The sequence below is a fragment of the Cynara cardunculus genome, assembly GCF_001531365.2.
Source record: "Cynara cardunculus var. scolymus isolate 2C chromosome LG 12, CcrdV1, whole genome shotgun sequence".
Lineage (NCBI taxonomy): Eukaryota > Viridiplantae > Streptophyta > Magnoliopsida > Asterales > Asteraceae > Cynara > Cynara cardunculus.
Window position 1 is genome coordinate 1,255,706 of NC_037539.1, and position 15,976 is coordinate 1,271,681.

The 15,976-nt window shown below is 35.0% G+C and overlaps 2 protein-coding genes across 7 annotated transcripts; one reads left to right on the forward strand and one right to left on the reverse strand.

The window, feature by feature from the left end:
* Positions 1–1,434: 1,434 nt before the first annotated feature.
* Positions 1,435–9,021, reverse strand: LOC112523331 (zinc finger transcription factor YY1-like). 6 transcript variants are annotated; one of them, XM_025132887.1, is made up of 7 exons: positions 8,762–9,021; positions 7,078–7,136; positions 6,050–6,249; positions 4,935–5,024; positions 3,823–3,966; positions 2,106–2,682; positions 1,435–1,515 (listed from the first exon to the last, which is right to left on the reverse strand). In XM_025132887.1, the coding sequence occupies exons 1-6, from the start codon at positions 8,845–8,847 to the stop codon at positions 2,125–2,127; spliced, it is 1,137 nt and encodes a 378-aa protein (XP_024988655.1). In that variant the 5' UTR covers positions 8,848–9,021; the 3' UTR covers positions 1,435–1,515; positions 2,106–2,124. The 6 variants fall into 6 exon arrangements, with proteins under 6 accessions (XP_024988655.1, XP_024988657.1, XP_024988656.1 ...); XM_025132889.1 differs by lacking the exon at positions 1,435–1,515 and adding an exon at positions 7,744–7,820 and having other exon boundaries at positions 1,817–2,682; positions 8,762–8,785; XM_025132888.1 differs by lacking the exon at positions 1,435–1,515 and having other exon boundaries at positions 1,817–2,679.
* Positions 9,022–11,474: 2,453 nt separating this feature from the next.
* LOC112523199 (DNA-directed RNA polymerases II and IV subunit 5A-like) lies at positions 11,475–15,595 on the forward strand. Its single transcript, XM_025132710.1, has 5 exons — positions 11,475–11,566; positions 12,042–12,255; positions 13,404–13,583; positions 14,804–14,917; positions 15,315–15,595. Exons 2-5 carry the CDS (start codon positions 12,055–12,057, stop codon positions 15,438–15,440), a joined length of 621 nt encoding a protein of 206 aa, XP_024988478.1. The 5' UTR covers positions 11,475–11,566; positions 12,042–12,054; the 3' UTR covers positions 15,441–15,595.
* The last annotated feature ends 381 nt before the right edge of the window (positions 15,596–15,976 follow it).

The window sequence follows — 15,976 nt, forward strand, 5'->3', positions numbered from 1 at the left end:
ATAAGCATTTAGGTAAACAGCCTCTTAGTTTACCGGATCATTTGTAATGTGTATGTGTATGTGTATGTCCCACTTGAATGATGTGAAAGTGAAAAGAAAGCTCCCAGACACAAGTCACAAGTATCAGGGAACGACTTAATGTCTCGTGAAGCATCAGTGGATGTTACTGACTCAAATGGGAATCACACATTCCATCCAAACATTAAAAAACCGATGCAGCTTTTTGAAGAGTTTTTTTATCGTACATCAATAAATTTAACTTGTCGTAATGGAAAAAACCCGCTTTTTGTTTGTGACCGGGTGGATTTTAGCATGGTTGTTGTGTCGTAGTCAGCTAAGGGGACGTTAGATTTCGTGGGTTTTTGACGAAATTCTGAAGAAATTGAAATGGTCAATTTTGTTGAATGGATTATGTTTCAGTATTTGGTTTACGTATAGAATGAGATATTGTTTCGTGTGTTTCTATCATTTATGGATTTGATCGTTCCGTCACAAGGAAGAAGGAATTACATTGCATCCCATTTTCTTTAAAAGTGTGTGTGTGTGTGGAGAGAGAGAGAGAGTTAGACTCATACAAAAACAGTAAATAAATAAGAGAGAGTTAGACTCATACATGTAAAATCATATGTGATTTACGCGACTTTGGCTACGACCTAGGTCGTAGGCCATATTGCCTGCACACCCTTTGTTAACTGTTATTATAAAATCACATCTGATTTAACCGTTTTCGTGTTATCTTATTCAGTTATTGTTTTCGTTTGAACTTCCACATCTCTCTCTCTCTCTCTCTCTCTCTCTCTATATATATATATATATATCCATAATTTACTCTTGATTTAATAAATGGTAATGCACATATTTTTTCACATAAAACAATAATAATAATAATTATTATTATTTTAAGGAAAAAAAAACAAACCAATCACTTAATCAAACCTTATAACATTTTATTCAAACATTCTACGAACCAAACATCCGATAAAATTATAGGTTCCACTTTCTAATTAAAGAAACTCAAACAACCGAAAGAAATTACCTGACAATAATAATTATCATAATTATATTTAAAAAAAAGTTATAATATAATAAATAAATAAATAAATAAAAGGATGACGTCATAATTACGTTTGCATTGCAAAAACCAAAAAAAGAAATAAAAAAAGAAACAGTACTTTAGTGGAGTGGGATGGGATGAGGAGAAATTTCAAAGGATTGGTTGAGTGTTGGCTTGGCCATGTGCAATAATATCACATGAATTCTGATATCATCTGTTTTCTGCTTAAGTCTTGACAAATTGGCTACAAAACACAATTGGGTCCATAAACACTGCAACCCATCGTATATGGGTTATGACCATGGGTCCCCTTTTAACCAGTACAACAATTGACCTGCCAGGTTAACCCTTAACCCCAACCCAACCACCCCGTTCGTGCTTCTCATCCATATCTAAATTTGCAGAATGTGGCTTCAAGAAAGTGAACGTCGTTCATCAACATGACTTGGGTAATTGCTGACCTGGTAAGAGTATGATGTGACTTGGGTCAGTAGACTAATAGTATGTCTCTACAACCCGTTGTTTGTAAACAGTTTAACGAGACTCGCATCTTATTTGATCAACTATACGTTATTGTTTGATAGTGGCTTAATTATAGAGAAAATGGCTTATTCAGTAAGCTAATAGGAGAGCTTTACGCCAATCGCCAAGTTTTTTCCGAATCTGCTTTTTCAAATTAAAAAAAAACATGGTTATTCTATTTATGAAAAAATATTACCAACCAAAAACCTTCTCAATCATATTAATACACACATACAGTTTTATCCATCCAGGACTCACGGTCCTTGTTATGTTTTTTACCGGGTAAGATTCTTGGTTCTTGTCATACTCACCCGAAAAGCAAGCACTTACCCAATAAGCGTTTGGTAAACGACTCCCAAACAAAAACACAACAAAATAAGTTCGCTTATGAACAGTGATTCTTTACGATCCAGATTCTAGACCCAAGTCTTTACATCGATATGCTTTCCCTAAACCCCGTTTTTCTAACTTACGAAGCAAGAGGCCGTAAGCAGATAGTAAACAAGAAATCTTGAAAGTTGGTGATTACCTGCAGAGCTTTAAGAACCCTAATCCTCATATTCTGTCTCTTCGTCATCATCTTCGTCATTGTTATTATCACCATAACCCCATCGATCCTCGACATTATCACGATCTTCTTCGGTTTCTTCACTATCTTCTTCCTCGTAAACATCTTTAACCACTGGCCATAGCTGCTTCTTTATTACATTCCCGACAGCAGTAGAAACCTTCCGTTGTACAACTTTAGCTGGCGGAAGCTTTACGTTAGGTTTGGGTCGGTTTTGTTTCTGGGATTTGGTAATTTCTCGTTTCATGGTGTTCCCGTCATGATCGCTGCCCACATCCATTTCATTGTTTCCGTGAGCATTTTTGGGGTTTTCTTCCGGGAAATGGCCCGGGTGTTCTCTTCTTAAATGAAGATTTAGCTTGTATTCGTGAATGTAGGCCTTTTCACATCCTTCGTATGGACAAGCGTACGGGCGGTCGGATGAAGCCGAAGCGTAGGTGGCCGTTGAAGCTTTTGGCGCCTTCGGAGGTGGTTTTTCTATCGGTTGAATGTGTACATACTTGAGGGGTGCTTCTACCATCATGTTATTGTTGTTCTGCTGAAATTTTGAAAGATTTCAAGATTAAGGATGCAAAATCCCTACATTTACATGGAAAAGATGTATATAGTTTCACTTCCGAAGTCAAATAAACCGAATTTTAATTTTGAAAACTGATAATCAAATCAAACCAAACCAAACAAACCCAGTATATGTCACACAGAGGTAGGGTCTGGGGAGGGTAAGATGTACACAAACCTTGTCTCTATCTCTAAAGATAGAGACAGAGGCGGACCCAAAAAGAAATTCTAAGCAGTGGCACAATTTGACTATAAAAAATATCTAATTTTTTTGAGTAAATTACGATTTTCGTCCCTGTGGTTTGTTAATAATTTCTATTTTCATATATGTGGTTTAGAAATTGCACTTTAGTCCTTATGGTTTGCAATTTATTGCTATTTTCGTTCTTGGACTAATTCCAACCTTTAAGTGCAAGGGACCAAAACAGGAAAGAAGTGTAAACCACAGGGACCAAAACAGGAAAGAAGTGTAAACCACAGGGACCAAAACAACAATAAGGTGTAAACCATAAGGAAGAAAACAGCAATGAATTACGAAACATAGGGACGGAAATCGTAATTTTTAAACCACAGGGACAAAAAACGTAATTTACTCTCTTTTTTTCACAAAATTAGTATAGATCTGGTGGTTGGTTCCTTATCCTTGCATAGAAGAACATGTCTTACATAGAAGAGATCCATGTTCGAGTCCTGCCTACATATATTTTAAAAAACAAAAGTGGTATATAAAAAGACACAAAAAAAAATAAGCTAACAAACAACAAATTCGACAACAATGGGACTCGAACCAAGGTCTTTTGTATAAGGGTAGGAACGTTTCCATCTCAGCCATTAAATTCTTTTGTTAACATGTCAGTTTCAAAAACTATATGGTGGCACCCAACAAAACAATACAGTGCCACCCTTCAGAAACGTAACTTTTTCCCCTTACGACAGAACCATGAAGTGGTGGCCCATGCCACAGTATCGTTCCATGTGGGTCCACCCCTCTGTAGAGAGAGACTGTTTCCGTGGAGACCCCCCGGATTACAAAACGATAAGGGTGGTCTTACTTTGTAACGACTCGTTAGCAAATGTGATTTTGAAATGAAAATCGTGTTGAAACAGGGGAAGCACTAACCTTTTCATGGTGAGACATTATGTGATTCTTTAGCTTGTATTCATGAGCATATCTCTTTCCACATTCAGGGTATGGACAGATATGATAATTCTCTTGAGAATGAGTTTTCATGTGTGACCTTAGGTTGAAATCCAACGAGAATGCCTGTTTATGTCCGAAAGTAACCAAACAATATCAGAGTAGTCGGTTAACGTAAGCATTTTTAGGGTCTTTCGAGTTCTGGTCCCTTCCCCCTTTTGCTTCTTTGCCAATCATAAATAGGAGTTAGGGCTACACATGGGTTGGGTTGGCCGGGTTGAAGGCATTTGAACAACCCGATGCTTGCAGTTTGAAAATTCTTAACCTAACCTAACTCAACCCAACCCAAACCTTGCGGGGCGGGTTGGGTTGGGTTGAGTTGGTCGGGTTGAAACTTTGGTACATCATTTTACAATCTAGCTAAACATTTGTGTTTAAACAACGTAAAATCAAAATGATAACATACAAAAAAGGCTAACAAACTCAAAAAAGAAGTTGGAAGGTTAATTCAAATAAGAAAAGTAAAATTACGGTAGAAATTGTAATATAATTTTGAATATGGCTAATTACGGGTTGATATAATGTCTAATGTACATATACTAATCAAGAATTTAATAATCATATTAAATCCATAGTATAAAAAAAAACATCGGGTTCATCGGGTTGGGTTGGGGTCAAATAATCGTAACTGAATTCCAACCCAATGGTTGTGGTTGCCGGTTTGGCCTAATTAGTATCAACTATGTGTCAGGTTACCTCAGGTTGAGTTTTTTTTTGGGTTTTTTCAAGTTGGGTTGGCCGGGTTAGTTGGTTTTTCAAGCACCCCTAATAGGAGTACCATAATAAATGAATGAACTGAATTCCGTTCATTTATACCCTTTTCTCCATTCTCCATTTTGCGAGTCCCGTCTTCATTTCTGCTCGTACCATGTAAACAGGACCCACAAAATGGAAATGTTATAAAGAGGACCTAAATCGATATGCGAAGATAAAACTTACCTCAAAAGCAGTTTGTAATGTTAATTATATCAACCGAAATGGAAAAAAAAAAGACTGTAATGTAACACTTCACTAAAGAGGGACAGAGCCATCACCTTACCACAACCTTCATGAGGACAAACAAAATCTCTCTCTCCCGTATGAATAAGGAAATGTCTCTTTAGCTTCGAGCTGTCCAAAAATTTCTGCAAAAAAACCAATAATAGATTCATTGCACACGATGAGCCTCATGAAAGTAATAAGAATGAGTAAACAACAATCTATAATCACAAGGCAATATATGCAAAGAGGTTGTTCTGTCACTCAAACTAGTGATCTTAGGGTGCGTTTGGTATGTGGACGGGACCGGACGGGGAGAGCGAGGTAGGCGGGTGAAAGAAATCGCTTTAGAGTGTGTTTGGTACACTCGACAGGACAAAACATAAAAGAGATCATTGTTCCATGTTTGGCAAGACTTTTATGTGAAACAAACAGAATCAGAGTGGAAGAGACTTGTTCCATCCCGACCCCATGAAACAAGGTGGAACAGACCTATATTTTATCAATCTAACCTCAAAATAAAACTTAAATCTCATTCTCTTCTAGAACATCAAATACGCCTCCCTCTTTACATGATAATAGAAAAATAATAATAATATAGAAAAGGTATAAAATAGAAATTGGAAACTAAATGAACTTTTTATTTTGGTGTCATTTTAATCGTTTTGACGAAAACTTTCTAACGATATATTTTGTTATAAAAATATTTATTTTATTATAACTTAATAAATTACATAAATTAATCAGAATATATAAATAAGTCGTTAGAGGTAAATTGGTCATTTCATTTGTTATGTTCTGTCCTGTTCAGTTCTGCTTACAAATGTTGAAGAACTGTTCTGTCATGTCCTATCATGTCCGGATACCAAACGCACCCTTATGGGTTTTAATTGTCATGGGTAGTTTAGTAATTTACCAATCTTATTCCATCTCCCTAGTTTTTTGATCCACCTATTTTGATGGGACAGAAAAATGCATTTTTGTCCCACTCAGTCTTATCATGTCCTAGTCTAATGTCATGTCAAACATGGTACAATAAGTTTTTGCACCGTCATATTCTGTATTGTCCTGTGTACCAAACGCACCCTTATGGTCAGAATGGAGTGATCTTAACCAAATCTCCGTGAAGGTATGGACGCAAAAATAGCACTTTAGTATATAAAAGAATCACCTTTCCACAATTCTCATAATGGCACACATATTGTCTCTCTCCATGAATGTGAGCATGCTTCCTTAGAGCCCCAGCATCAATAAATGTTTTTCCACACCCTTCATAGCTGCAAAGAAAAAGAACTTCGGTTGTTGGTTCGGGTTCAGGTTCTATAGCCTCCACCTCTTTTGACTTCTCTTTCATGGCATTTAATTGAGCCTCTGGTTGTACAAAGACAAGAAGCTCGATATCAAACCCCAAGGAATCATATGATAATAGCATTGACATGCCTTGTTAGATGGATATTACTTAGGGTGCGTTTGGTACATTAGACAGGACAGGATAGAACAAGGATCACTGTTCCACGTTTGGCAGGACTTTTAACATAGTGGAACAGGCATGCCCCACCCCACCCCATGGAACAAGGTGGAACAGGCTATATTTTACCAATATAACCCTAAAATAAAAACTAATTCTCTTCTAAAACACCAAACATGCCACCCTATTTATATTTTATTAATTCTTAAAATTTTATTTATTGTATTTTATGCTATTTAAACTTTCACTTTACTGTCCTCAAAATATTACTTTATACGGTTTCTATATTTTGATGTCATTTTAATCGTTTTGACGAAAACTTTCTAATGATATATTTTGTTATGAAAATATTTATTTTATTATAATTTAATGAAGTCCATAAATTAATCAGAATGGATATAGACAACTCATAAGGGGTAAATTGGTCATTTTATATGTTCCTCTCCTATCCAGTTATGTGTTATCATATGTTGAACAACTGTTCAATCATGTTCTGTCATGTCCTGCCTGGATACCAAATGCACCCTTAGAGACAACAATAATGCTGGTAGAAGTTTGCCACCCTCACTACGATGACGTGTTTATTCATTTCTTTAATAAGGCCACGCAAGTTCTCGTGCTTACACTATATTCTAATTAAACCATTACTCAATTGGTTGACACGAACTATTTTCTCGGAAAAATACACTAATAATATCAAAATGAATGTTGAATTTACAGAGATTACTAACCTGTGATCCACCTCATAACAGAGCACCTGCCACCTGTTGCCACAACATCCTGTGGCACCCTGAACAAATAACGATAAGGTTAATACCAAGATTTTACAACAGTTAAGGTAAACAAATATCAAACAACTGTGAAATCTTGAAGAAAAAAGTAGTTTATCGATGAAATGAGTAAATCTTGCTTCATCCCATAAGAAATGGCAACAATTTCCGTTTTGGGATGTACCATATTAATTGCAGCATTCTTTATGTGACAAAAATAATTGCATGGGTTCAAAAGGGCTCGGTTGTATGATGTTAGCAGAAATGATAAACTATTTTTTTGACCAACATGATTGTTACAAATTTATGATGGATTGATTTTGTCACAATATTCAGCCTACTTTACTCGCAACTGAAAATAATTTTAGACATTAGATTAATGGTGAAACACTCCCATGAACTATGTGGTTAGTCAAACATTTCAGTTTATGGAACAAGCCGGGGATATGGAAATACTAAACATAAGTTTTGAATATATTTCTAATGATATTGAATAAGGCATCCACCAAAACAACACAGGATGGAGAATTTTGGTAATCCACTAATCTTGAACCTTTTGAGATATCAAAACAACAATATATAGATATATATACACACACACACACACAATAAAAACACTTCAGAGACCTTAAATACATAGGTTGGTTGTTGTATGCCCCATTAAAGGATGTCCAATCCTTTACTTTAGCACAAGATGAAGGTGCCTGGAATGCAAATACGAGGGGAATGTCAAGAGACTTGATGATGAATATGGATAGAAATGAGGATATCGTTGAAACGGTTGAGGTACCTTCAATTGAAGAGAATTTGACATAACCCACGACCTGTTTGTTAGCAGCTAAACTAGCTTAATGAGACTCGGAGCTTATTCGGTCAGCTATACATGACTGTTTGGTAACTTAATGATATACAAACTGGCATATTCAATAAGCTTCTAGGGGGAGCTTTATGCAAAAAGCCAAGTTTTTATCCAAATCTGCCTATCCCGATTTATAAACATTATACTTCCTTCTATGAAAATACCTTCCCAAACAAAAACATTATCAATCTATAGAGACAGTTAATCTACACATACAACTTAATGGAAAACCAACCAAATAAACATTGTATGGTCATCCCAAAGTAGATCTTTAGATGGTGAAAAGGGGGAGTTGTTTTAATGAAAAAAGAGCATTATGAGATGTAGGAGAAGGCCAAGGCTAACAAAGGGAAAATGTTTTTTGATGTTGACAAATGACTATGGCATTAAAACAAACACATAGAGTGCATTCAACAATCCCTAACATTCTAGAAACCTTGATTACCATTTGCCATAAATCACACAGATCAATCAAAACACGTTCTTTTTTACAACGGCAAACTCATAACTGAACTCTAACTGATTCTACTGGTCTTGCTAGTTGCAAGCACGAAATCATCTTTATCAAGAAATCAAACATGGACTGAGTAGTATCAAAATTTTAAAACCGTAGCTACTTCAAACCCACATAAATAATCAAGTCTATCTCAGTTTTACCCCTTTTTCCTCTTGATTAAAACTTCTAAAAAATTAGGTCTTGTGAGCCAATCACACTCACACGTTCGTACAATATATATAGATATAAGATAATTAAAGGGCGAAAAAGAGAGGATTGTTATTATTTACCATTCTTTGAACCACTTAACAGCTGGAGTGTTAGAGCTGATGAATGTCCGTCGTTCGAAGGGGTTGTGGAATGAGTGATGCTCCATAAATGCAATAGACTTGATGGGTCTGGTTCTGCTAATTGAACTGAACAGAATGGTTTAATTATGAAGAAATTAGGGTTTCATTCACATGGGTCATTCTTGAATTCAGAGGAAAAACAAGAAATGCGTTGGCGATTGCACGACAGCACGAGCTGGTGCTTGAAGCTGGCGGTGGCAGGAAAGTCTGAACTCTGAGGAGCGGCAAAAAGGCATTTGCGAAATGGTGAAAGACTGAAACCCGTTTCCGATTCGACTTGGGTTATGATATTAGAGGATTCGGGTAGTCCGATTCATGAACCAAATGGTTATCCGGATCCAAATTTTTATTTTGTCATAGCATCACTTGTTATAGTTTAAACGGCTTGTTTGTTTACCTTTTAATAATTTTATTAATAGATAGTTTATGAATTGTTAATAGGTGAATTTTATTTGGCAAAAAAAAATCTTAATAGTTTTAAAACTTTCTAAATGAATTTATATCATGGGTCTTCCTTAACCATTCAGTGCCCTAATTTCATTGTGTACTATATTATTGATAATCTCTTGATCATTCCGATCACTTATTTATTCAGCACCAACTCATTCAGCAACTGTCAAACAACCCTACGCGACTTACGAGATATTTGGTTGGTTTTTCAAGTCTTATATGGATAAGTTGTCTGTGTGGATTTATTTATCCGTCTAGATTGTAAATATTTTTGTTGTGAAGGGTTTTTTCATAAATAAAATAAGCGTGTCTTTTAATTGGAAGGAGGGTGGTTAAAAAAACTTGATTTTTTTACATAAAACTCTCTTATAAAATACTATTGATAAGTCATTTTTTATATTATTAAGTCACCAATAAATAGTCACGTATAACCAACAAGTAAGTTATGAATTTTACTGAACTCGTTAAACTCCTAACAAACGAGCCCTTAGGGCTAGGATTGCTCAAAATACTGACTAATCCAACCAACCCAGCCTGGAAAAGCCTAAAAGAAATCAACCTGAGGTAACATGATACATAATTGATACAAAATTAGGTCAACCAGCATTTATTAAGTTGGAATTGAGTTATGGTTATTTGAACCCAACCCGATGTCCTTCTATGCTATGAATCTAATATGATTCTTAAATCATTAATTAACATATGTACATTAGACGTTAGATCAATCTATAGTTTGGTAAAATTCAAAATTATATCACAATTTTAACCGTAATTTTACTTTCTTATTTACATTAACCTTCAGTTTCTTTTTTAGTTCGTTAGTATTTTTTTATATGTCATCATTTTGATTTTACTTTGTTTAAACACAAACACTTACATAGATTGTAAAATGATGTACTAAAGTTTCAACCAAATCAACCCTAACCAAAACGCACGGGTTGGGTTAGGTTGGGTGGTAGTTTTGCTTGAGTTGGGTTGAGGGTTGTTAAACTACAAACATTGGGTTGGTTTGTCCAAATGTCTTAAACCCAACTAACCTAACCCATGTACAACCCTACTTAAGGCATGTTTGTTATCAATTTAACGAGCTTAATGAGACTTATAGTTTCTTCAGTATATATATATATATACATATATATATATACATATATATATATATATATATATGTGTGTGTGTGTGTTCGGTAGTATATATATATGTGTGTGTGTGTGTGTTCTGTAGTGGCTTAATGATATATACAATAGTTTATTCAGTAAGTTTATAGGGGGTTTTATGTATTAAAAAAATCCCAAGTCGGCCTCTTCTATCTATGAAAAAACCTTCCAAACTAAATATAATCTATATATACATATTAATCTATACATACAGCTTTATTTATACATGACTTAATGAAAACTAACAAAACAACCATTAATTATTCTATGTTATTTTATTTGCATTTTTCGCTACATGTAAGGAGCCTTTTTCTAAACACTAACATTGGTAAGTGCTCACCGGTTCAATTACCTTAAAGGATGAACACAAAAAGAACATAGAAAATTACCTGGTTAGAGAGAAGAGAAAGATCGATAGTTTTACCCGGTAAGTGAGGGTGATGACTTTTATCCGTTAAACGCTTACCGGATTATAAATATTTATCATCAATCCATTTGGATGGGCAGGATGATATTTTATAAGGCAAGGGAGAACGGCGAATCTTGTCAGTAAGAGTTAGCATTAAACAACCTAAATCCTATTCTTTATAAATAATATATTTGATAATAAATAGTTAGGTTCGAGGGGAAACTGCAAAAAAAAAATGAAAAACTGAGAAACATCTAGGTGACCATTAATCTGGACGGTATGCAGTTGCGCATACCGTCCATATGAGTGGCTACTAGAGTGATTCTCAGTTCTTTTGGGATTTTCTTGAACCCCATCTGACAATAAATATACAATATATTTGATATACGAAAACGAGACGAGTCAAGGATCACGTTTCTCAACCCCATCCCTAGTCCCGGGTTATACGAGAAATCTCCGAACCCACTAGGTAAGGTACGTCAAGTTTCGGGTCTCATTCTCATACCCTAAAAAAAGAGTACATTTATTGGGCTCTTAACAATAAAAACTGGGCCTTGGTCTTTAGAGTTTTAGTATGGGCCAAGCCCACTTACAGCCTTTTTTAACTCTCCAGAAACACAGTATTCATTCTTCATCAACATTTTGGTACGGGCAGCCGGGCAGCTCTTCAGCAACTCATCATCGTCATCGACATCGTCACTCTTCCCGCGCCTTTCACCACCACCTCCGTCGTACGTTTTCGTCTTTTACTTTATTCTTCCGATTTGAACAGTCTGATCGTCTTTTAGTTATTACATGTACATGAGAAAATCGATATTGATTTCTCTACGTTAACTTTGATTTTAGTTTTTCCATGAAACAGTAATTTCACACACACACACATGTAGATATTCCTGTTTCTGATCTGTATGATCGTGTAGATATTTGAGAATTTTTTTGTTTTAGGAGAAGATCTCTGTTGTAAACCCTAGCTACGACAAGAGGATGTTGGTAGTTTTCTTTGTTTTAATTCACACACATAGAAGTACGTGTGTGTAATCTGTATGATTTTACGGGTTTTTTGAGATTGTTTGATGTTTAAACGACGGAGCGATATTATAAACCCTAACTAGATGGAATAAGCGTAATTCTGTCTTACAATACAAGCATGGACACGGATGGTAATTTATTTTGGTGAAACGGTAACTTTGGTAAACCCTAATACAGAAACGACACGAGGATGACGCTATCGGAAGAGGAAATTAGTCGTTTATTTAGGATCCGAAGAACAGTTATGCAAATGCTGAGAGACAGGGGTTATTTGGTTGGAGAGTTTGAGATCAATATGGGAAGAGGTGATTTCTTTAGGAAATACGGTGAGAATATGAAAAGAGAAGATCTTATCATCAGCAAGGCCAAGGCCAATGATTCCTCCGATCAGGTGCAAAACATTCTCTATTGTCTTTACCTGTTTATTTATCCTTTTCCAACGTTTCAGTTTATTGTTGTATTTAGTCGTTCCATGTAGAAAAAATAAACTTGACATTTTTTTAATAGAAGTTGTGTATGACCAAGGTTTGCCTGTTTCCAGCGTGCACTTGGTAAACTAGACATGACATAACATAACAGCACAAGCATATCGTTCCATGTTTGGCAGGACTCTTTTACGTGTAACAAAACAAAATAGAACAAGCGTGTTCCACCTCTACCCATAGAATGATGGAACAAGATGGACCCGACTAACTATTGTATTTTATGGTCTTTAGACTGTCCTCAAAATATTATTTTTACACGGTTTCTATAATTTGATTAATTTATGTAATTTATTAAATATTAGTAATAAAAAAAATAATATAGGAAAGGTATAAAATAAAATCCAAAAACTACATAAACTTTTTATTTTGGTGTCATTTTGATCGCATTGATGAAAACTTTATGATGAAATGTTTTGCTATAAAAATATTTATTTTATTATAATTTAATAAATTACATAAATTAATCAAAATATATAAAAAGTTTATTAGGGGTAAATTGGTTATTTTATTTGTCATGTCTTGTTTTGTTCTATCCTCGATATCAATCACACCCTTATTGTTCTTGCATGTGACATGTATTCATCATTTATCTTCCAGAATCCAATTTTGTGAAGTTCAAATTGATATTCACGAAGATATCAGTTTCCGGTCAGAATGAATACACTTCAATTTGAATTCCAAACTTCTAATTCGCTTTGCTAGATTTCTATCGAATAACCTTATCTTCCAAATTATATTTCTTGTTTGAGCACATCTTGGTTGCTAAACTTTGGCGAGACCGTGCATCACCATGCATCATCACCGGTGTTGTTTATATAAGATTTCTCATATTTGTGATTTTTGGATGTCAACATTCCACCAACTTTGTTTTACATAAAAATCCTGCCAAACGTTGAACAGTGATTCTTGTTCTGTTCTGTAATGTCCACACACTCTTAATGTGCAGAGACATTCAACACTTTGGTTTTTGGTTACATTTATGATTGGTCTATGATGTTTTTTGCTTGTTTATGTAAAGCTGATTCAATTCATTTTCTGTTGTCTTGTCAACCAGATCTATGTGTTCTTCCCCGAGGAACCAAAGGTTGGTGTTAAGACCTTGAAGACTTACACTGAACGCATGAGATCAGAAAATGTGTTCCGAGCAATATTGGTTGTCCGAGAAAATCTGACACCCTTTGCCCGAACTTGCATGAGTGAGATAGCTACAAAGTTTCAGTTGGAAGTTTTTCAGGTAATTTAACGTTTTCACTATGCTTTGGGGTAGGAGGTCAAGTCCCCGTAAATCATATCTAGACCCCACCTTTGGGTGGGATATATTGGGCTTGTTTTGTTTGGTTTGGTTTGCTGTAAGCTTGTTTGTTAGCAGCTTAATGAGACTCACAGCTTGTTCAGCAAGCTATACATGACTGATGACAGTCTGATAGTGGCTTAATGATATAGAAAGTGGCTTATTTAGTAAGCTTCTAAGGGGGAGCTTTATGTAGAAAACCAAGTTGTTCCTAAATCTGCCACTTTGTTAAAAAAATGCACACATTCCATTATGAAAAACCTTTCTAATCCATATAGAACTTAATGAAAAACCAACCAAACATCCACTATTTTTGGTCCACAGATGTTTTAGAAATTCGGTGTTCATGGATCTTGATTTCTTCAACCCCACTTAATAGATAAGCCAAGAAGATGGTCGTTTTTTCAATCATATTTAAAAAAGTATCATCAACTTTTTTTTCTTATTTAAATTCAGTTGCGTCTCAATGGTCAATCTGCATGTTAGCTTTATTGACTTAAGTGCAATCGTCTTTTATAATCATCCATAATTGTTTGCAAGGTTTTACTTGGTTATGTATTAATGGGAATGATTTTTGTTCCCCCAAACCTATTTGGCTACATGCCTGCATTATATAATAACATGCAAAAAGCATGATCAAGAAACTCTTAAGATATAATAAAAACATTGGAAATTAAACTACAAATAAGTTAAGAACATACAAAAATTATCAGCGTGATTAGTTATTCAGGGCAAAAAGGCGAAATTGAGTTCTTTTGTGCATCATTTTGTGTTGCATCTGGTGCTAACTTTCGTTATCTTTCTTTGCCATGATCAATACGGAAGCTTGGGCTGGTTCAGTCTTCAATAAATAATGTTTGTCATATTTCTAAGAGTACGTGTTTAGTTCTGATTTTCGGTGACAATTTATAGAAATGTATGTGTACGCACACTCATCCATTGATGCATATATGGACATATGTTCAGATATATAGAAAACTATATGAATCATTTTTTTTCGTAACTGGGAAAGCAGGCTAATCGTACCATATATTTGTCTGATAGAGGAGGTATCAACCTCTTTACAAGGCAACATTTGTTCCCTCTTCATGACGGAAATTGCGGTCTGGATTGATGGCTTATGAATCTGATGTTAGTAATGATGCTATGGTTTTGGATTACAGGAGGCAGAATTGTTGGTGAATGTTAAAGATCATATTTTAGTTCCTGAACACCAAGTGCTTACAGCTGAAGAAAAGAAGACTTTGCTGGCCAGATACACTGTCAAGGAAACACAGGTGCCTTTCTCATCATTTCTCAATTACATTATCTAATAAAGTCTAAAAATATCTCCCACTATTTTCTAGAGGAACCACTCTTGTCAATATTTTATTATTTAATATAATATTATTTCTCTCTTCAGAAAATTTATGGTTTTTTCTTTCTTTTGTTCCTGTTGGTCGGAATATATCAAAAATTATCTCTCTTGTTCTAATCATTTTCATTGGTGTTCCTCAAATTTGGAGAATTTTATACTTTGTATTCTCTCTTCTGCTTTTTCCATTTTGGAGACTCTGTCGGAGCAAAGAAACATGTCCGAAATCCTCAAAATTTTCATTTGGAAGAATCTTTGGCATGTCCAGAATCCTTAAAATTCCCATTTTAAAGAATCTGTTTGTTTGTGTGTATTTGTAGCTACCTCGAATTCAGGTGTCCGATCCAATTGCACGATACTATGGGTTAAAGCGTGGTCAAGTTATGAAAATTATTCGACCAAGTGAGACGGCTGGGCGTTATGTGACGTATCGATACGTTGTTTGAGAGAAAAGCTTGACTTTGGTTATTTTACTTTTTTTGTGTGGTTTGTATCTATCATTATATGCAAAGGAAAACCTCGACTTAGCCTAATTCTCTTGTTTTCATATCTAATACTAGATGTTGTCCATCTGATCTGATGTTTTTGCATGCATATACTAATGGTGTCGTTTACCGCATGTTTACATGGTAAGCTTTTATCGAGCGTCATTTACCTTACGGAGTTAATATGGCAAGAACAAAAATCTTACCAGAAACATAATAAAGTCCTAGACGTTAGACTAAATTGAGTTTAAAAAAACATTTTTAAACCACCATCTCTCGCATACGTAACCTATCCCCGTATGGAATGGGATCGTGAACCTTTTTCTTTCAACTATTTTCCACGTGTCATGATGTAATTGGTTGGGTTTAGTTTTTTAAAAGATAAAATGTTAAAAATATGACTTCAACAAAAAATGTTAAAAAAATACCATAATTCATGTTTTTCAGTTCCTTGTAAATGGAAATATAATATTACATATTTTCATTAGATTAATCTT